General features: G+C 36.1%; 2 protein-coding genes across 2 annotated transcripts in view; one reads left to right on the forward strand and one right to left on the reverse strand.

The window, feature by feature from the left end:
• The window catches only part of LOC132151844 (ribonucleoprotein PTB-binding 2-like), a 73,046-nt gene extending 70,450 nt beyond the window's left edge, over window positions 1–2,596 (forward strand). Inside the window, 1 exon segment of the mRNA XM_059560270.1 lies at window positions 1,313–2,596. Within this exon segment, the coding sequence (XP_059416253.1) occupies window positions 1,313–1,450 (138 nt within the window). The 3' untranslated portion in view covers window positions 1,451–2,596.
• Window positions 2,597–5,310: 2,714 nt separating this feature from the next.
• Window positions 5,311–22,834, reverse strand: part of LOC132151845 (tyrosine-protein kinase JAK1) — a 41,800-nt gene continuing 24,276 nt past the window's right edge. The window contains exons 10-24 of the mRNA XM_059560271.1: window positions 22,344–22,542; window positions 19,228–19,337; window positions 16,059–16,208; window positions 15,681–15,768; window positions 13,652–13,779; window positions 12,910–13,045; window positions 11,939–12,090; window positions 11,686–11,836; window positions 11,379–11,467; window positions 11,060–11,252; window positions 10,831–10,955; window positions 9,186–9,358; window positions 8,877–8,994; window positions 7,555–7,665; window positions 5,311–5,882 (exon numbers count right to left, since the gene is read on the reverse strand). Coding sequence (XP_059416254.1) covers window positions 5,781–5,882; window positions 7,555–7,665; window positions 8,877–8,994; window positions 9,186–9,358; window positions 10,831–10,955; window positions 11,060–11,252; window positions 11,379–11,467; window positions 11,686–11,836; window positions 11,939–12,090; window positions 12,910–13,045; window positions 13,652–13,779; window positions 15,681–15,768; window positions 16,059–16,208; window positions 19,228–19,337; window positions 22,344–22,542 — 2,025 coding nt within the window. The 3' untranslated portion in view covers window positions 5,311–5,780. The remainder of the gene's footprint in view (window positions 5,883–7,554; window positions 7,666–8,876; window positions 8,995–9,185; window positions 9,359–10,830; window positions 10,956–11,059; window positions 11,253–11,378; window positions 11,468–11,685; window positions 11,837–11,938; window positions 12,091–12,909; window positions 13,046–13,651; window positions 13,780–15,680; window positions 15,769–16,058; window positions 16,209–19,227; window positions 19,338–22,343; window positions 22,543–22,834) is intronic.

Below are 22,834 nucleotides of genomic sequence, written 5' to 3' on the forward strand. Positions count from 1 at the left end.
CCTGATATCAATTAACTTAATTAATCACTAGATGTTCTCCCAGCTGAATCTTTTCAAAACTGCTTGCTTTTTTAGCCATTTGTTGCCCCCGTGCCAACTTTTTTGAGACCTGTAGCAGGCATTAAATTTTAAATGAGCTAATTAAGTGGATAAAAGTGTAAAATTTCTCAGTTTAAACATTTGCTACGTTACCTATGTTCTATTGTGAATAAAATATTGGCTCATGTGATTTGAAATTCCTTTAGTTTTCATTTTATTAAAATTTAAAAAACGTCCCAACTTTTCCGGAATTCGGGTTGTATATTAAATATATTTTCCAGTTGTACCTTTATATCTCACATTATGACTTTGCATCTCACGTTGTGACTTTGTATCTCATTGTGACTTTATATACCAAATTGCAACTGTTGTTTGTAACTTTATAACTCACAGTATTATTTTATTTCTTATTTTAAACAAATATAAAAATAATTCCACAAATAACTTTTTTTTTTTCAACACAAAAGAGGCAAAACGTGTTTCCATAGATCACAGCCTCACAAAATGCCAGTAGTAATTTATAATTGCTTACCATAAAGTGTGCTTTCACACAAAGTTTTGAAATAATAAATGAAAAAAATAATAATAATAAATAAAATAAAACATTGATAAACCTACGAGTGCAAAATGTGTAGTTAATGGCCTTAAATATTGAAGACCATTGCAAAACCACCATTTATTAGTTTGTGTTGATGTGCTTTGTGCCAGTAACATTTTAGGTCAGTTTGACAAGGCCAAGAAAAGTGTAAACAATAAAATATCAAGCACCATTTCAGTCAAAATATGAGTGTGATATTTAACGTCCATAAAGGGGAAAATTTAAATGTTTTTTTTTTTTATTTTATTTTTATGAATCCTATTAAAATGCCCTGTCGATAGAATTAGAATACTTATATTAGACAAACAGAATGATTTATGGAAAGTTCTTTAGAATGATAGAAAGACAGATGGATAGATAGGTCAAGTGAATACACATGGTGTGTGTTTCTACTTTCTGCTCGAGTCTGGAGTTACTTATTCTTCAGTTAGAAGTAGAAGACTGACACATTGAGAGATAAACGCGCTTCACAGATTCACAAATGGGTGCTTTATCATAGTGCAAGAGTCATTTACTGTATGGAACACAAAAAAACCCGTCACTCATTTACAGTATGTCACTCAAACTCAAGCATACAGTGAACAATGAGTCACGCACATCATCAGCAAACAGGTGAAATCATTCTAATCGCTATTATCACTTCTGTTATAATCAACCTCTTTCTTTCTCTCTTAGAGTCAGGCTAGAGGACAGAAGCGAGAATACCCCACACTGCCTACACAGGAAGTGACTTCAGAGGGGCCGTATGTAGGCCAGCACTCACAGGGTCTTGGGGGCCAGTATGCTGACTACTTCAAGAAGAAGAGGATCTAGTTCGCACTCGCACTCGCTCTCACTACTCGCTGCACTGTATGTTGCCGTTGTCATGTCCAGGCCTTAACTTTCAGTCAATTATTGATATTTATGAAAAGATTGTACATTTTATTGTGCGTAAGGAGGTTTATTCCTCTTCTTGAACTGTATGTGGATCTGGGTACTGTTGTTATTTCTGTCCGACGCCTGGCGGGACCTCTTAAGATTGCTCTGACTCTGTCCCAAATGACGCATTAAGATAATTGATATTTCTCTTTTTCTGTTTTGCCTTTTTACCTCTCTCCCAGGCGGGACGTACCATTCCACTCCAGAGGGGGCGGGGTTTCGTGTCCGTGTTTTACAGTACAAACGGTTAAGGGCTGATAAAGATTGAGCTACACTCAGAGAATAAAGTTTTTTTTTTTTTTGACAGGGTAGGGCATAGCCATTATATATTGTATATTCCGCTAAATGAGTGTATTTTTTACTGTGTACAGACGTTGAGGATATTATTTATATTACTGTCTTGCTTAATGTGTCACTGTTTATCTTGACTATCGTTTCGCTTTCCGTAGTGTACAGGAAACGCGTGTTCATGTCTTTGAGGCTTAATCTTTCATGTGTGTCTTTGTACATACTGCTGTATCTGTAGGAAAGATCAGCCATTCTGAATACTGCAGGAGCCTTAAAACATGGCGCTCGGAGAAGACATGGCTAAGGCAATAACCTCAATAACTTCAATAACTTCTCTGGAGAAACTACCACCACCACATACGTCAAGGTGACTTTTCCCCCAGGTGTTGTGGGGTGACCCCCCACACAACTTTCAGCTACGATGCTGCCAGTGGTTTCTTTTTAATAACAGTGTGAGTACTAATACATTAGAATAGTAGTAGTAATAATCTGCTGGAATGGTGTCGGGAGTTGGAGGCGTTGCATATAGGATAAACACCTTTCAAACAGCCCTGATGCAAACTCCCACATGGTAATAATCTAACATAATGCCTTTATATGGATATTAGTGGTCTGTTATTCTGTGGTTTAATCGCTTTATTTCTTTAATGGAGAGAGTCTGTATTTTGGTGATTTTCTGCTGCAAAAAATCCTGTTTTAAATCCATATCAGGTTTTGTTTTTTTGCTATAATATACATTTAAAAAGATAAATATACTTGAGAAGAAAAAATAGATATTAAATCTAGATAATGTGAGATATTAAAATAATCTGTCAAAGAATAGTATTTCGTCATGTTGCATGGTAGAATTATTATTATTTTTTAGAAACTTAAAACAAGTGGGACAAATAAAGTCACCAAAATATGAAAAATCTGTTTTTGTTTACTCATACTCATGTTGTTCCAAAAAGGAACTCATGTTTTTCCCCCCATGCCAGTGCGCATATATATATATATATATAATTCATCCAATAATTGTATTTTATTTCAGTTTTATATAAAAAAAAAAAAAAAAAGTAAATTCTTTCAAAATGCATAATTAGGTTTGTAACAACACGGGGTGAGTAGATGATGACAGAATTTTTCCTTTTTTGGATGAACTTACTACTTTGCATTGAGCTTGTTTTAAGCTTGTTTAGATACAATATTAGTAGTGGCGAATAAGACTTTTGTGGATTTTTTGCAGCACACTGTTGGTTCCTGGTTGGATGCAGTCTGCCAGCAGATTGTCTTAAAAGGAGCTGTTGTTTGGCTTTGCTACCACATAACGGCGTTCAGCTGTTTATGTTTAAGGCTCTGTGCCTTCTTTTTTCCTACTCTTTTGAAGTGATTGTCTCTTGGTTGTTCTTTCTCTGAAAGCCATTCTCTCACCTCCACAACAGACTGACAACACATCTGAAGAGCCTCTGTTATCGCGTCCTATTTATATTGCATTTTAGTGTTATAACAAGTAAAAAGACAATCCCAAATCTACATTGGTACCTGAGGCTCCATGTCCCACTTTTAGCACAAAACCACCATTTATAAACACAGAGGCCTTTTTTCCAGGAAACACTAGAAATGCTTAAGAATGAAATGTTAAATGTGAGCGTTTTTAGTTTACCTCTTGTTCTGTGTGCTCAAGTTTGGCTCGTGCTGCTTATTTCAAGATAATCAGAAATGGGATTTGTTGCAAAATGACACTCCAGGGGGATTATAAAGCACATGTATTTCTGGTCACCTTCCCATGAGTCTCCTGTTCTCCAGCCGTACCACTGCCCCAAATCAAGGTCAAGGTTTGAGTTACTAAAGGAATTGATCTCTTTAAAGTGTTCTTGTTTCTATAGAAAGGTGAAGGGTGGAAAATTGTGCCTATTTTGTATTTATGAATCTGGTATTTCTTACCATTTTTGCTGATGTTCCCCTTGTATTTCAAGTCAAGCCTGTAATGTATTTTTCCAATTCTGCTAATTCCAAGGTCACTTTTACCCCTCTGAAAATCATAAACGTGTACATGTGTGCTTGTATCTCAAAGCTTTGCAATACTGAAGTGTCTCTTGATGTAGAAGGGTCATCAACACTATATTGTGCTTTCTACACATATTGCAGCCTGTTTTTAGTTTAAAAGGTAGTTTCTTAGTTTTTTTTTTCTCACCTTGAATTGAGATTTTGCAATATTTTATAATCCAAACTCTATTGATATTGCTTTACTGTGAATAAGCTATTTTTAGGAACAGTGGAATTAAGGCATGCGTATACTCCTGCAATACATCTTTTTTTTCTCAGTAGATGTTTTCAATACTTTTGAGTATTTAACAGCAAAAAAATAAAATAATAATAATACAAATAAATAATACTGTATTTATTTTGTGTATTTATGTACATGTTAACCTGTTGGATACAATTTTGTTGTAATTATTATTATTTTTATTTTATTTTTTTGGAGGAAGATAGGTTTGGGTTTAATTTTGAGCAGATGGAATTGTTTTGCATTCCACATTAAAGGACAGGAAAATGATGGCTCTCGTCGCTTTTTTCCTTTGACCATTTTCAACTCCATTGTGGCCACCACGAAGGTGTAGATATGAACGAATCGACATGCATTTAATAATTTCATAATTCCTTCATCGCAAAACCACATGGGTTTTTGTGGTTGATGAATCATGAATCATTTTCCCCTTACGGGAACCATGTGTGAGGGTTAACCATAATCTGATAATCAGATGGGAATTAGGACGTCTTTGAATATTTAGCCTTCTTTTAGCTATATGAATAACAGCTAAGGCTTTTAAGCACTTTAAGACACTAAACTTATTTCATCGTTTATACCCTGATCCTTCTCTTTACTGTCAGCATCCATCTTTTAGACAATGATGATTGAAAGATGTTGCACTTTTGCTAATCACCTTTTAATTCCATTTTGATGAAAAAAGGAACAGATAACATACTAACGTATTCTTCTGACAGTTTATTCAGTTTCTGAAAGAAAGCGGAGCATGGAATATAATTTGCACAACATGTGAATTGTTTTCTTTTAGATATTTCGTAAGCTCTACTGCCCCCTAGTGCCTAATTTTAGGCCTTTCATTAAACCCATATTCTCCTTGCCAAATAGCCTTTACATGCTGAACTCAGTCAGAATCATCCTCTTCAGTTTTCCGTGGCAAATGTGAAGCTCAGAGAGGAAGTACAGTTGTTAGAATGTGACAGCATAGTGCATCTTGACCGGTAAATGCTATTTCAAAGTTCTCCGGTAATCCAGCAACGTCTGGAGTTTTCCAAGAAGGACAGCTGTCCGCTCCAAGTCTGACAAAGTTAGTCTTTGAGAGCTTAACATTGCTCGTCTTATGAGAAGGCGCATAATCCACTCAACATACAGTTATCAAAGCTCCAAAATGTGGAACATACGTGTAATAAATCTACATTCTGACACTCCTCGTCTTCCTCTGTTTTTCACAAGGGGGTTCAGTCTCTGTCGTTGCATATACCTCACAATGGGCAGAATCCATACAGCGCATGCTGTAATGCACCTAATAATGGCTTATTCATACATGCATCACGGTGGCTGCTGTGAAACTGAGGCACAATATGAAGCTGAGAGTGTCGCGAGTCAAAATTCCTGATTCACCTTCCTTTTTGCACCAGTCCGCATTTGAACTTGAAGAAAAAATGAGCGACTCGAGACTGGCAGTTACATATTTGCATATTCAAAGAGTGGCCAGACAGTATTCAGTGGTTCTACCGGTGTCTTTTTTCAAAAGTTCTGCAGTTTCAGAGGTCATAAGGTGAGAGATAGAGAGTATATTTAAAGAGTGCTACACTGCACATTTATACTTTTTTTTTTTTTCTTGGGATGTACGGGACTCTCTGGGACTGCCTCTTTAAAAAAAAAAAAGCGTGTTCCATCGTATTTCCAAAGTTACTGACAGTCAATCATCTGCTGAAAGTCAGTAATCAGGCCTTTGAAGTCGATCCGTTTTTCAGGTGTGGCCTCCCAGCATCTCCTCATCAGACTGTACAACTGTCAAAACACACAAGATACAATCAGACACAAGCCCTTGAGCGCCGCCCGTACCTGCTGTTTAATCATCTGACCCTGCACGATCACAAAAGAAATGTGTGATTCTGCAATTCATAAAGCAGGAAAAATCCTATGGCAGGAATTTCCCAACCAAGGTATGGCTGCAAGGGGTTTTGTAAAATTGCGAAATGTCAATATCTGAAATGTTCATGCCAAATAAAGTGAAATATGCATACTGATATTAATTTGTTAAATTCAAAAAATAAAAACGTATTTAAAGAATATGTTTGAGTAAAATTTTTTTACATTTAAATAAAAAAAGGTATACTTCATGTAAATAGATCAGTAAAATATTTTTATTTAAAGAAAAAACAATACCGCATTAACACATAGTTTATGTAAATAAATGAAATGTAAGAATTATATTTGCTTAAAGATAAAAGGCTCAGTTACCACAAAAGAGAACACCCTGACATCTAATGGACGTCTTACACTTCTGTTGCATATGTGGGTGTGAACTGACTTCCATAGAATTCTCTATCATTATTTAAGATCTGAGGTTACTTTAAGTTAAATATTATCATACTAATATGATCTGTAATACACACTACCGTTCAAAAGTCTGATGTCAGTAATTAATATATATATATATATATATATATATATATATATATATATATATTAGTGCTGTCAACGTTAACGCGTTAACGCATGCGATTAATTTTTGTCTGGTTTAATGTGTCAAAATATTTAACGCAATTAACGCAGCATCCGTATTTTCTGCCATCCGTTGGCTAGCTTTATATTATATGATCAGGCTCTTATTCATTTAAATGCTTTTAAACATTTCAAGCACGGCAAGACAAAAGAGAATGCGCTGTCTGTGAATGCCCTTATGTGACACATACACACGTACACACACACACACACACACACACACACACACACAAACAATGCATAGACAGGGCGCCAGAATCCAGTTCTCTTAAGCTCTTGAACTAACAATAAACATATAAAAACTGTTATATTTTTGAAGCCTAATAATAAATGTAAAAAAAAAAAAATCAGTAGCTGTATTAATATCAGTAATACTGGCCTTCATTCATAAAAAGATGTCATTTAAACAAGTATTTAAATTTAACTGTGAAATTATTACATTAAAAAATATATTAAAAACGTACAAAAACATTTCTTTTTTTATTGCGATTAATCACAGAAAAAATGTGTGATTAATCTAGTTAAGATCAAAAAGTTTTAGATCAAAAAAAGTTAGATCAAAGTTTTTAATCGATTGACAGCACTAATATATATATATATATATATATATATATATATATATATATATATATATTTTAGATCTGAGTTTTTTTTTTTAAGAAAAAAAGTGAAATATTTAAAATGTAATTGCCATCCTGTGATTAAAAATGTTTAAAAGTTGTACTGCTTAATATTTTTGCAGAAACTGTGATTATTATTATTATTATTATTATTTTATTAATAGGACGCTCAAAAGAACAGCATTTATTTTGTTCATCTTTTTTAACATTTTCAATATATTTACTGTAACTTTTGATTCATTTAATGTATCCTTGCTGAATTAAAGAATAACGTTCTTTCCAAAATAAGTGAATACAAACAGACAGCATTTTGTTTTAGTGAAGCTATATATTACCCTCTCTGAGCAGCCGTCTGGTTTTGGAAGTCTCTTTCCCTCCTCCAGGACTTTGACCAATCGAGTTACAGTCATTTGGCCATGTGTTGGACCAATCATCTTAAGGAACACCTGTGGCGGTGAAGCAAAGACAGGTCACTGGCCTAATTCAGGTATTAAACGTTCATCCATGTCTCCTTTAGTAAAACCACCTTTAACCCTTTGATGCTTTTAGTCGGTGAGCAAGCATTACATCGTGATTCTGCTTTGTGTACAATGTGAAAATCAGACAAGTCCCTTAATAACAATGTGTCCCTGAATGTGGCACACAGGAAAAAAAAGGGGAGATTGGCGTGCAGACATCTACCGCGGCCGTTGGGTAAGACATCTGCCACTGTGGGCACAGACTGGCACCATCTGCCATGTTCTCAGAGACACAGACACACTCACCAGCATCTCCTAAACAAGGGCTTCTTTCAGCCTACAGAAATGAATGTGGGCTTTCTAAGAAAATGCTAGAAGTGCTCAGTTTTGCTTCACAGCAAATCTGTATTACCCTCCTGCTGCTTAGAATCAAACGCTGAATTAGAAATGCAGTCAAAAGTAAAATACTTGCATGAGGAAATATTTACATAACACATTTGCATAAAAATAATTACACATATTTACACGTGATATTTTTTTAATCCTCTTGTACTTTTTTTTTCTCCCATATTCCTTTTGATGTATACGTCTTTTTTGTTACTTGTTTTTATGATATATTTTAAACTTTTTTTAAAAAAAAACAATATTTGTTTATAGCACTTTGAATTACAACTGTATGCAATGTGCTAAATAAATTTGCCTTGCCTGCTGACAGAAAGCTCCACTGTTATTATGATAAAATATTTCATTTGAAACCAGGGTTATTGTAGTTACTATATATATAATAAAACTGAAATAATAACTAATAAAAATGATAAGACATATTTAAAAACAACAAAAACTAATATGAGTGACAAAAACAACAATTGCTAAAACTTGAAAATTAACATGAAAGCAGAAAATATAAAAATATAATCTAATTCAAAATATTAAAAACTATAATGCTATCTCATTGGTAAATAACACTGTTTCTCAGTTTAGAATCTTCATTTTCTTGATTGACTATCAAACTAATTAAAGAGGGATTCCAGAATTTGACAGAATGTGTGATGGCCATCATGTGATGTCTCATTTATTATTTCAGGTTTCAAAAGGGTGTTCATATGCAAATTACATCACCAAAGTGGAGACTTAAAGCGAGTATGCGACAGCTTTGGAGGGTTTGGGACAGGGCTCAAAACACCTGACTGGCCACTTACCGACATTGGGCTGCATGAGGTATCACAGTATGTGAGCAGCTCATACATGGTCACTCCAAAAGACCAGACATCAGACGCCCTGTAGAATTTGCAGTGGATCAGGCACTCTGGAGCATACCTGGGAAAATGAGGAAAAGAATCATTACAAAGTGGATTTCCCAAGTGAATTTCACAATTACAGGTAATACAATTACGGATGATGATACAACACATCACCAACGCATATGGTTCATATTAGATTTAATGGAGAACTAGTTTAATGCATTTGGTCTTTGTGGTATAGCAGGACCTCTCATGAGAGATTCTTACCAGAACACTGGACTGTCCAAATCGTCTTTCACCGTGTAATAACCCTCATTATCCTTAATGCTCTTGGTCAGGCCGAAGTCTCCAATTTTTACCGTGCTTTCATTCTCCACCAGAACATTCCGGGCCGCCAGGTCTCTGTGGATGTAGTTGCGAGAGCCCAAGTAGTCCATGCCCTGGAGTTAGAGGTCAGAAAACAGCAGGATTGAGCATCATGTTACAGCGCAGGTCTGCATTTCAAACAGAACATAAGGGCTCAGAAACCCAGAGCGTGAGAACACAAAGGATCACTGTAAGCAGCTGTTGTTATCGTTGGTCTCAGAGTACAAGGCCATTAAGACAACAAACAAGCAGAACAAAAATAAGCAATGTGGAAAGCACCTGTTGACAAAATGGATACAATATTTATGAATGATTATATCGCTTGGTATCTCCATATGCATAATAAGAAAACAATGCTATATGGGGAATGATAGATTTTTTTTTTATAAGAAATGACCACTTTTATTCAGCAAGGACACATTAAATTGATCAAAAAGGACAGTAAAGACTTGCAATGTTTCAAAAGAATTCAAATAAAAGCTGTTCTTCTGCACTTTCTATTCATCGTGGTAATGTAACACAGTTGGCACAAAAATATTAAAAGAAAAACTCTTTGTTTTACAGCATGTTAGTATATGTTACATGAAAATGTTTTATTTTATTTAAATACATTTTAAATTTTAAAAAAGATTTCACAATAATCCCTTTTTTATTGTATTCTAAATCAAATCAGTGCAAAAATATTTACCAAACCCAATAACTCATAATTTGATTGCGATTGAAACTGCAGCAAATTACACACAATCTACCTCTATTAATTTTTTCATTATACTCCAGTGTATTTCCACATCACACTATCACTCACTACATCACTGCATTATCAGATGGCATGTGTTTTGAATTCAAGTGAATGTTTTACTGTTACAGGCCTTTACTTTACAATATTTTTTTTAAATATGTGACCATGGACCACAAAACCAGTCATAAGGGTCAATTTTTGTAAAAAAATTTTTTAAATAAATAAGCTTTCCATTGATGTTTGGTTTGTTAAGACAATATTTTGCCGAGATACAGATATTTGAAAATCTGGAAACTGAGAGGGCAAAAAAAATTTTTAATATTGAGAAAATCGACCTTTAAAGTTGTCCAAATGAAGTCCTTAGCTATGCACATTACTAATGATAATACATTTTCGATATATTTATGGTAGAAAATGTACAATATATCTTCATAGAACATGATTTTTACTTAATATTCTAATGATTTTTAGCATAAAAGAAAAATCAATCATTTTGATCCATACAATGTATTTTTGGCTATTGCTACAAATTGACCCGTGCTACTTATGACTGCTGTTTTGGTCCAAGGTCACATATGTCTTTTTCCGCATTGTTTCTGGTTTTAAATCACTTGAATGAATAGAATATAACATTTTTATTTTTTGCTTTTATATTAAGTCCTTTTGTTTATGATTATTTCTAGCTTTTAATTTCATAACATATTTGTTTCAATGTGCTTGTGTGTGTTTTAGGGGTAAAAATGCCAAAAATAATCACCATTTTGGACAACTAGTGAAGCGTCATAACCCACTCAAATATGATGTTACCTGGCAGATCTGTACAGCATAGTTGAGCAGGGTTTTAAGGTCTATGTGTGCTTTGTTTCTTGGGAGGTATTCCTTCAGACTGCCTGCCGGCAAAAACTCCATGATGAGTTTAATGGATCTCCCACCTTAAAACAAAAACATGGAAAGATTCACTCGACCAACTCGTGCATTTGGCACCAAAAGCCATTACAGTGTTATATCATTTATGGTGTTCAGAATCGCGGTTTACCCTCTTCGTGGCAGATGCCCTTATATTTGACAATGTTCTCATGGTAAAGTTCTCTCAGAATGTGAATCTCACGCCACAGGTTACTGCTCTGCTCTTCTCGGTTCTCTGGCTTTAGAGACTTCACGGCCACCAGCTCTCCGGTCCGATCTCCCCGCGGGTCATACCTGCACAACTCCACCTTTCCAAAGTGACCCTGAAAACACAAGGATGAGCTTCAGTCCTACCAGGAGCCAGTCGCTGAAACGATAAGCAGTTTGTCCTTGAGGAGTTTAAAGACACAACACACACACACACACACACACACACAGAGAGTTAATACCTCTCCGAGGTCTCTGATCTTCTTGAGGAACCTCTTCTCAAATACTGTAGGGTCCACCTCTAGCATGGGAACAGGTTGAATGGATGGGTCTAGAGAGAAAACATTGAAGAGGACATTTAATGGAAAACTGAATAACCTACAACAGAACTAAACACACGTTCTGTACTTTTAGCAAGATGAATGTAGCGCTTGGTACTAACCACAAGAGGTCAGTATGAAGAGTAAGAAAAGAAATAAATGTATTATTTGTGATAAGTAATCGAGTGTCTGTTTATGTCATCTGTATATCCTGACTTCTTCCCCTTACTCTGTTTCTCCACCATGTCAATGTCTCTGACAATGGCCCTGAAGAAGAGTCTCTGGTGAGGGTCGTAGGTCATACAGTGGGTCATGAGTTTGGCCAGCTCCTCACAGTCAGGGGTGGCCAACTGACACTGTGCTGCATAAAACCTCTCCTTCTGTTCACAGAGAAGAATAACAAGAAAAATGCATCATTTTTCAGCACAGAAAGGATCATGCCAAGACATACACGTACCTAACGGAGCATGTGTATGCATTACCTCTGTGAGCTTTTTGTCTTTGAGAGGTATCTCTCCGTTGTAACAGATCTCCCACAGAGTTGTCCCGAAGCCCCACTTATCCGCTGCTATGCTCAGATTAGCCGTGTCCTGTACACACTCAGGAGCGATCCAAGGAATCCTGTCCACACACTCTGTAGACACACACAAAGAACATTGCCATGCATGAACAACATGCTAGAATGGATTGTTTTAAATCAAGTTAAAACTAACACATTAACAACCAACCAAGCTGGGGTTTACTGGGTAAACAATCCTCATTTTAGGGGGTTTCCACAACCATTTCCTCATTCAAACACACACTGTAGTTTCAACAATCATCTTTACTGTTATCGAGTTTTATGTTTTTTAAAGGGCATTTCATCTAACACATGATCTCTCTGGAACGCTTTCTTGTATGCCGCATTTCAGTCCCTCTCTGTGCCCCTTTCATTCCTCTCTCTCTCTCTCTCTCTCTCTCTCTCTCTCGAGCGCACACCACCACCCCAAAACAAAACACACAACCAGTCTTTCCTGTAACAGTCTCTGACACACAGCTAACAAATAGCTTTTCTGGTCTCTAAAAGTGCTTCAGGGAGCTGAGCTGTATCTCAGCCAACATAATTCCTGTCAGTTATCTTTTCCGAGCAGTCCATTTTCGCAGTCCAACAGAGCCCAACTATCAGAAACACTGCACTGACTCAGTGCAGATGCATTTATCCTATTATATATATATATATAATTTAAGTTCATTTATTTTACATTATCTATTAATATTTATAAAATATTTATTTACTGCATTAAAAGCTGTTAAAATAAACCTTTCATAATGCTCACATAAGAGGTGTTATTTAAATGTTATTTCTCTGTAAAGGCCTTTATAACTGTTAATGTGTTAACATGCTGTTAAGGTAGTCATAACCTGTGTAAGTGTTTATAGTGTGTTAATAAAGTGGTCATAATGAACCTCTCACCTTCTCTGCTAAGGACAGTAATGGGTATGCCGGGGTCACTCAGTTTGATGAAGGGTCCTCCCTCTCCAACCAGACCATCTCGAGCCACCAGAATGTTCTTACTGCACACATATCCATGAACCAGCTTCTTATCCTCCTACAGGATACACACAGCAGTCACATTATTCACATTTATAATAACTTATAATTACTGATGTTACAATATGTTGCTTAACAGATCAAATCTGACACATTTACAAATTCAAATAAAAATAAATGTGAACATATTAATACACAAACTACAGTAATGTTGTGAAATAATATACAAATGTAAAATACTGTTTTCTATTTTCATGTATTTTGTAAATGTCATTTATTCCTGTGATGGCAAAGCTGAATTTTCAGCAGCCATTACTCCAGTCTTTAATGCTGATTTGGTGCTCGCGCAAAGCATTTTTTAAAATCAAAATCTTCTGTAAAATTATAAAATGTCATAACGATCACATTTGATCAATCTAAATAAAAAAGTATTTAGTAAAAAAAATGAAAAAAAAAAATTTCATTCTGACCAGAAGTTCAGTAGTGAGTCCACTTGCACCATATAAAACTGATTTAACATTTTTTTTAAGATAGATTATCAATCAATCAAAGCATATTGGTATAGGATCAGGATTTCAATACGGTGCATGGCCACATACCAACTTTATTTAGAAGACTGGTAAGGCAAGGTTTTGTGCATTTGTTTTTGTGTTTGTTTCTTTACCAGATAGCTGAGGGCACTAGCCAACTGTTTGGCAACCTGGAACTTCCATGCAGTGCTGAGAGGTGTGCTCTGTCTGCGCATGAACAGATCCAGAGGACCATACTGAACAAACTCCTCCACCATAATATCTACAGACGGAGAAGGGAGAGAGAGGCAAATGGTTTTTTATGCAAATAAGCACCGTTATCAAATGTTCTTCCTCTCTGTCACACAAACATGGTTCATACTCATATGCAAATTCTTCTTTGCAAACACGCAGACACACCCATCGCGTGCACTTAGGTGGTTATCCTCAGAGTATTTAGGTTTGTTGCTCAATGGACCAGGAAGTGTAGTTTGCAATTAAATAACTAACCTGCAGGCTTTGCTCAACAATTGAATGTTTTGTGTTTGTTAGCAGCTTCCTCCTCAGAAAAATAGCATTTATGAAACCTTTACATGCCACAGAAGCACAATGCAAAAACTGTATCCTGTTAGACTCAGTTCTGTGTTAATGTTTTCTCATTTAACACTACATTAGTGTTGGAAAAACAATGATTTACGGTTTGGTTTCTCTGTGATTTTCTAGCAACAAGGAAATGTTTTAACGTTTTGCTCTAGGAGATATAACACTTCAAGTGTGCCAGATCTACACGCTCAGGCAGAGAATGACAGTGTGTTCTCTTTGTAAATAAATAAATTACTTTTGCTCCAGTGACTATAATTGCTGGTTGCAATTCAACAAGCAGAATAAAAAGAACGACCCGTTTCTGACACTTGTCATGCAAAAGTACAACAGAACAGAATAAAAGAGAACCAAAACTTCTAGTTCTAAGCCCTTGTGCAGTCTGATGTGTGTCCTCTGTCTGGAAACAGATGTCAATTATTTAAAGGATTAGTTCACTTCCAGAATAAAAAATTCCGGACAATTTACTCACCCCTAGTGCATCCAAGATGTTCATGTGTTTTTATCTTCAGTTGCAAAGAGATTACGTTTTTTTAAGGAAAACATTCCAGGATTTTTCTCCATATAATAGACTTCAATGGTGGCCATCGGGCTGAAGGTCCAAATTGCAGTTTCAGTCCATCTTCAAAGGGCTCAACATGATCCCTGCCAAGGAATAAGGGTCTTATCTAACCAAACAATCTGTAATTTTCTTTAAAAAAAAAAAAAGGATATACTTTTTAACCACAAATGCTCGTCTTGCACTACCTTGACTTCATGCATTATGTAGTCATGTTGGAAGGGTCGGTACTTCCAGGCTTTTTCACAAGCGACCTAAGTTTTTGCCCTTCCCTACCTTTTTGAACCGGAGTACACAGACAAAAAGCTAACTGCACTTGACCTTTCCAACGGGAATACATAATGCATGAATTTGCCAATGCACATTGCAGAGCTAGTGCAAAATGTGCATTTGTGGTTAAAAAGTATATACATTTAAATTTATTTAATTTTTTTTTAGAAAATTACATATTATTTCTAGATACGACCCCAATTCCTCAGCTGGGATCACATAGAGCCCTTTGAAGCTGCACTGAAACTGCAATTCGGACCTTCAACCTGCTGGCCACCACTGAAGTCCATCATATGGAGAAAAATCCGGGAAAAATTTTCAAAAACTTAATTTCTTTGTGACTGAAGAGAGAAAGACATAAACATCTTGGATGACATTGGGGTGAGTGCATTTTGGAAGTGAACTAATCCTTTAAGGCTAGAATACACTAAATAAAGTTTGCCCTTATTTACAGTCTGGACAAGCTGATGCTAGATGATGTAAGTCAGGGCCAGTCTACAGATTTAAATTAATAGACTTCATAGAAAATCACGTAGTGTATGATGGTCACATAAAGCTTCATACTATGATTCCAACCAGTCAAAGGATATTAAACATATTCAGCAAATCTAAGCAACAAGGCACATGTTTTTGCATGAGTTTATCATGTTCAAAATAACGTCAAAGTCTGGTAGTATGTGATCCTCAGTTGTTTAGTGTATGATGGCCAGTTTTTTCTCTGTAATTCACAAAGTCGGCAAGTGTAGGGTACTTACTCTCCTGATGGCGAACACACACCCCGTAGAGCAGGGCGATGTGTTTATGAGAGATCTGACGCATCATGCTAGCTGTCTCAAAGAAGGCCTGAGAGGAGACAGAAACACACATACTTTTAACAACCACACTGATGAAAGTATACCAGTTGAGATAAAGTGGAAAATTCCATTTAAAACCCCTCATGGTTCATTACATTTGAAAATGACCACAATTAGGTTTCCATTGATTCATTAAGCAGGGGCTTTTATCCAAAGGAACTTACAAATGATGAAGACTGTCAGGAGATGGTAAAGTTACAACATCTGAAATCAATAATTTTGTCTGCTAAACTTCATTTAAACATGAGTACGCCATGTAATTCCACATGTGCGTCTTACCAGAGAGATATCTCTGTGTCCTGAGCCCAGCACTTTCAAGACCACTTTCACCTCCTGTGAGTATCCTCCCATGTCATCATCATCCTCAGTCTTTAGCTTTAGAATCCCAGCATAGATGTTGGTCCTGGTTCCACGTCCCAAATGCTCACCCTAAAAAAAGACCACAGTGTCACGTAAAGGCGAGGCTAACATATCAATAAGTTAACAGTCATTTAACGGACACTTTTATTTACATTTAGTCATTTAGCAGAACGTAAGCTTCTAGAGGGCGCATAAGTCTGAAGTAATGATTTTATGTAAAGGGGTGCAGAGCCAGTGGTGGTATTCTAGGCAAACATTAATGCTTTTAATTTTATGCAAGCAGCTACTGGTAGGCAGTGTAAATTGATAAACAGAGGTGTGACGTGCATTCCATTCTGCTAATTACATTTTTTTTTTTATTTAACTGCCACATACTGGATTAATTGTAAGGGTTTGATAGAACTGGCTGAAAGACCTGCCAAGAGAGCATTGCAATAGTCCAGCCTGGAAAGAAAAAGAGTTTGAACAAGGAGTTGTGAAGCATGTTCCGAAAGAAAGGGCTTGATCTTCTTGAATAAAGCAAATCTGCAGGACCAGGCAGATTTAGCAATGTGCTCTGTGAAAGTCAGCTAATCATCAATCATAACTCCAAGATTTCTGGCAGTTTTGTGCCTAACTGGATGGTGAAACTGTGATGAAACGATGGGTCTGATCGAACCACAAGCAGTTCTGTCTTGGCAAGGTTGAGGTGAAAATGATGGTACTTCATCCAGCAAGAAATGTCTGTTAGACAAGCTGAGATGTGAGCAGCTATTGTCGGATCATCAGGATGGAATGAGAGGTAAGAGTTGAGTGTCATCAGCATAGCAGTGATATGAAAAGCCATGTTTTTAAATGACAGAACCTAGTGATGTCATGTAGACAGAGAAGAGTAGTGGTCCAAGAACTGAGCCCTGAGGCACCCCAGTAGTTAGATGTCACAACTTGGACACCTCACCTCTCCAAGATACCTTGAAGGACCTCTGAGAGGTAAGACTCAGACCACTGGAGTGCGGTTCCTGAAATGCCCTTTGCCAACAGGATTGACAGGAGGATCTGGCGGTTAACCATGTCAAAAGCAGCGGACAGATCCAGCAAGTTAAGTATGTACTTTTATTCATGGAATTACATTTTTATCCAATTTCAGGGACAGACTCTCTACAGTGAGCTATAGTGAAACATCTTGCTCATAATTTTCACTTCGGATTGTAAGAACCAGATCCTTGCCGATTTAATGGTGTGAGTGATTCAAATTAAACTGGAGACCATAAAAAAAAACATTTGTTACAACATAGACTATTGTTCAAATGTTTGGGGTTGGTAAGATTTCTTACATTTTTCTCAATTTTGAAAAAAGTATCTTATGTTCACCAAGACTTAAGATTTATTTAAGCAGAAATACAGTAACAAAAGTTCTATTTTGAATATTAGTACAATTTAAAATAACTGTTTTCTTATATATATATATATATATATATATATATATACACACATTTGTGTTTATTCCTGTGATGGAAAAGCAGAATTTTCACCAGCAATCCTTCATAAATTATTATAATGTGCTGATTTGTTACTCAAGAAACATTTCTTATTATTATCATCAATGTTGAAAAGTTAAAACCTGCTTTAAAAAAAAAATAATATATATATATTTTACTTCACTTTTCATCAAATTAATTTATTCTTGTTAGAAGTATTGATTTCTTTTAAAAAAAATCTTACTGACCCCATCTTTTTTTAAAATGTAATGTATAATAAGTTGTGTGTCATATGTCTAGATACTTTAATAAAAGTATAATTAAAAATTTAAATAGTTTCATGGTAAGTAATACATATCTATTGCCAGTACATTTTCACTCACCACATTTGGAATTAATCTATACAGTAGATTTTTGACAATATCTGTATTTAATTATATTTCTTAAAAGCATGCCATGCAAAAGATAAGTCTAGGGCTGGGATAAACGATTATTTTTTAAATGATTAATCTAGCGATTATTTTTTCGATGCATCGATTAATCTAACGATTAATTTTTCAGACCGATTTGATTTCGATTATCTCCCCATTAATTGACTACTAACAATTTATACATGTTGATTTACATATCTGAATGAAAAAAACATCAATTCCTTAACATTGCAATATATGTTTATTGCTCTTAAAATTACAAAATAAAAGACTGACTAAGAATGCATTACTTTGCACTTGTATAGAGACAGCATTCAATAAAACCTTGAAACCTTAAAAACACATAGCTTACTGAAACAAGCTTACTGAACACATAGGGCCTAGCTTACTGAAAAAAGAAGTTCTTTCAGATGAAAATAACAACAACTTGATGTCTAGTATTCAATAAAAAAGGTCACCCAAAATACTTGTTTAGAGCAATTGAAAGAATACAATATGTAAATGTAAACTTGAGGGCTTTAAGCTAATACAGAGAGTGCTTTTACAAAAAAAAAAAAAAAAATTAACAGTGGGAGCCAGCAGCCTGTCATGGAGAAAAAAAATCTCTGAATGCTCCACGTGAAACTTTGGCGTTCCGCCCTTTTTCTATCGTGTCTAATGATTTTGGTTAATATGCACAAGGGAGGGAGAGAGCAAGAAGCGCTCGTGTAGTTTGAAGACTGTGAGTGCGCGAGCGCGCATGAAACTTTGGTGTTTCGCCCTTTTTCTATCGTGTTTAATGATTTTGATTAATATGCACAAGGGAGGGAGAGAGCAAGAAGCGCTCGTGTTGTTTGAAGACTGTGAGTGCGCGCGCAGCCGGGGCTCTCTCTCGTACGCGCCCTGTCACTGTCACTCACCGATCAAATAACGCTTTGACAGCCGCCAAAAAAAAAGATCAATGCAGAAAAACCCCTGGATTGGTTATATAACGTTGGACAGAATGTTGATCCGGCCATCGCATATATTCAGCGCACATAAGGTAAACGTTTTGCAAACGTTTTTTTGAGAAATAAAAACAGGTCGACGAATCGATGCACATATTTTGCATCGATGACGTCGACGCAAAAAATACGTCGACGTCATCGATGACCTCGACGCGTTGTATCAGCCCTAGATAAGTCGATAGTATGTTTATTTCAAAATCCATTAAAATGTCACCTGTACAATCTCCTCCTTAAGGATGCGGTCAAAACTCAGCTGGCTGACTTGAAGTTGTCTCTGTGGGGCGGGCTCTCGGTTTGTGGTCATCACTAATAGGTTGGAAATTTCTAAAGGACAGAAGAAAAGCATTTGTGATTGGAGGGCACCATATAAAAAAGTTGAGCCTCCAGAATCATTGTCCAGGGATGTGTATTTTGAAAACATCTAAATGCATGTGTTGGTGTGCAGACACAGTAACAACCCCCACCTAAACAGAGAGCGGGGAAGAGGAAGTTGTGCAGTGACAGTGCGCAGTTCATCAAAACATTTGTCACTTGCGAAGCCAAAACAATGAGCATGTGTGGGACAATGTGTGCAGGTATATTAAGCGGAATTTGTTTTTATGTAAATGTATGTGTGTTGTGATGTTCATTTTGCAGCATCAGCTGGTCTTTTGTCTACTCGCTGACATCATCTGGATGCAGACCTACACAGCTCTGTTTTAATGAGTGCAAGTAGGGTAAAAAGATTAAGAGATGTGAACAACGGAAACCCACATTTACTACATTTCCTGCCTGTCACTGATGCCTCAGCATGTACTTTCAGAGGAGCAGATGTAAACAAGACCAGTTACAGTCTCAAATGTGCAATAACTGGACGTTTCTCACAACCAAAACATTCCTGATGTTTGGTTTTGCATGAGTATAGAGCTGTTGCGTATTTGCTAATATTGACAGAGAACACAAAGAAAATGTATGTTTAGTACCTCTGGATTCATATTGCACCAATATACCAATAAATCTCAATGAACTGCAATATTTTCTAATAACATTTTAATACATGAAATTTTCTGTAAACACGGAACCAGTTCACTAAATCACAATCATTTATGGAAGACAAATATTTACATTCATTCTTCTGAAATTGGAAGATGTGGCGAAAAGTTTAATTTGGACACTGGTTTCTCTGCATTACAAAGACATCTGTCAGACTCTCGAAGGAACATTTAACTTGGTCAGGCTGGGAATACAAATGACGCATAGCTGGATAAAGGATCTGATCCTGGATCGGTTGGCTGAAATACGAGACTGCACAACTATTAGCTGCCAGATTCACAGCTGTCTGAGGTCATACAAGGATATGACTGCATGCATGTGCATGTTGATATTTGACTTCTCTAGAGAGCAATGTGACACCAACAAAGGACTACATATAAAAGATAATTCCGCTTTCAGCTTGAACCACTTAAAGATTCTTGTAGCGATGTACACTCTTCGTAGATTTAGATACATTTGATATGAGTGGGGTAAACATGCAGTTGGAATTCTTAGCAGTCTGGTTTGTGTAATCCAAAATGCTACTCATTTCAAACAGTGAAAGTAGCTTGCAGGAATGATCATTTGATTTGTAAACTTAACTTAGAAATCCACTCAGAACATAAGAAACACTTATAACCCCATCAATATCTCTCACTAACATCTGAATACATAAAAACTGATGAGTCATAAATAACAGTGTATTTGTGTTATGGAAATTAACACCTGACATATCTGTGTGCTTATTCATGGAAATGTATGATTGCGGGGAATTCTAATTTTGCCTCTACATTGCATTCGCTGAGTTCATCATTACTCACTACCTAAATACTGTATTTAAGGAAGACAGAAATGTATCACTTAAAATTCATTTTAAAAGTTATATTAATTAATTTCCTATGATACAATGTACTATCCTAGCAAACAGCATATGCTAATAAAAACCTATATAATAAGAGATGGTTCAGCCAAAAAAGTTTAAGTTTAATTTACACAATACTTCATTCATGTTTACACAAATACATAAAAAACATTTACAGGTGTTTTAGTTTTTCATCATCTCAAATTCTGCAGCTGTTACCTGTAATCATCAGTTAACACAAAAGACTGTCAAATCAATTACTTCAAATTAAGGCATGTCTTTTCTTGTTACAGTGTCATACCAAGTCTTTAAAGCTTATGATAATCTAGTGCTTCAAAGTTATTTTTTATCATTCTTTAAAGTCTAGTATTTGCACGATTGGCACTTATTTACTATAATATATTACTTTATATTTTATGTGCCCAATTTATTACCTGTAAATTCACTGAAAACTCAACTGACCTGTCATGTTGAAATTTAACAAGTTAATATAAAAGTGTGGTTGGTGGCATTGACTGGCTGACGATAAAAGGCTAGTAAACATGTCAACTGAACATTTTAATAGTGTATTTCACACACCACACCAAAATTTTCATATCCTCATAACTGCTCAATGATTCAACAAATCCCTATCAAGAAAACAGTGTGATCCATTCAGCAGCCAGCAGTGCACATGGAACATTGGAAAATCCTGATAATTCAGCTAGCAGCTTTTTTTGAACTTGTCAAAGCAATGACTTCTGATTTCAATTTCAGTATAAGTAAGGACTATTCACACAGGACATTGTGCAATGTACTACTATCTATTGATGGCACCAGAGAGGGGATTTTAGGGACTTTATCTAATGGAAATCCCAGCCTATCCAAATAGGCGCCCCATTAAATTTACTCTAAATCAAAGTAAAACACAAAACACAATTCCAGTTTAGCTTCACCTCAGACTACAAACAATATGAAAGCAGGAATCTCTACAAAACTCTGTCTGTAAAACTAACAATCAAACAAGTTTTAACATCAGATGAATGGTTGATTTAGTTGATAAGCTTATGGATAAATAGACGACTGGCAGAGTGGGTGATGGTGATGGACAGATGAAAATACGAGGTGTCTGAGATGGATAGATTGAAAGATGGACAGAAAGATGAATGTATAAGGTTGATCGAGATCGATGAATGGATTTATGGATCAATGTATGAGGCATTAGGGATGGATGGATGAACAGACAAGACAGTTCAGTGTATGAGGTGTATGATAGGGATGGAAGGATAGATGACAGACTGAATGATTGAGATGTAGAGACAGAAATGTAGAGACAGAAAGATGTATGAGGTGTTTGATTTGGATGGATGAATGTTTGACTGAGATGGAATATATGGATGGATTATCTGTGTCGATCACTGACACTGCATAGATGGTCCTCTGTCACATGACTGATTGAGCAGAATGAGTGTTGGTACCTCTGGGTTGTGGTGGGCAGCAGCGGCGCAGCTGGAAACGCAGGTTCTCTGTGCGCAGGTTCTGGCCCTGTAAGTGCTCCAAAAGCTCCTTCAGAGTAGGCCTAAATGTCTCTGTCCCATACAGTCTGTAACCTTCAGGACTAGTTTCAATTTGGAAGTTCTTATACTGGGGAACAGGCCTGGATTCACATAGGTCCATCTGAAAGAGAGAGAGAGAAAAAAAAAAAGAGACTGTCAGGAGAAATACATGATTAAGCACAAAAGAATTAAAGCCAAGAGAAATGGTGCATGAGAAGAATAGTAAAAGGAGAACAGGATTTGTTAAACAAATGTTGGGCGGCTGTAAACTGATCTCCTCTAAGATAAGGTAAGTTTGCTTTTGGTTGACAGTGCGGTGCTGGGTTTCTGAAGTCTAGTTACATTGTACACAGTGATGACAACATTAAACATGTAACAGAAAACCTTACATGTGTGCATTTACGTCCTTGTTT

This window comes from Carassius carassius, chromosome 10 (assembly GCF_963082965.1).
Source record: "Carassius carassius chromosome 10, fCarCar2.1, whole genome shotgun sequence".
In the NCBI taxonomy this organism is placed as follows: domain Eukaryota; kingdom Metazoa; phylum Chordata; class Actinopteri; order Cypriniformes; family Cyprinidae; genus Carassius; species Carassius carassius.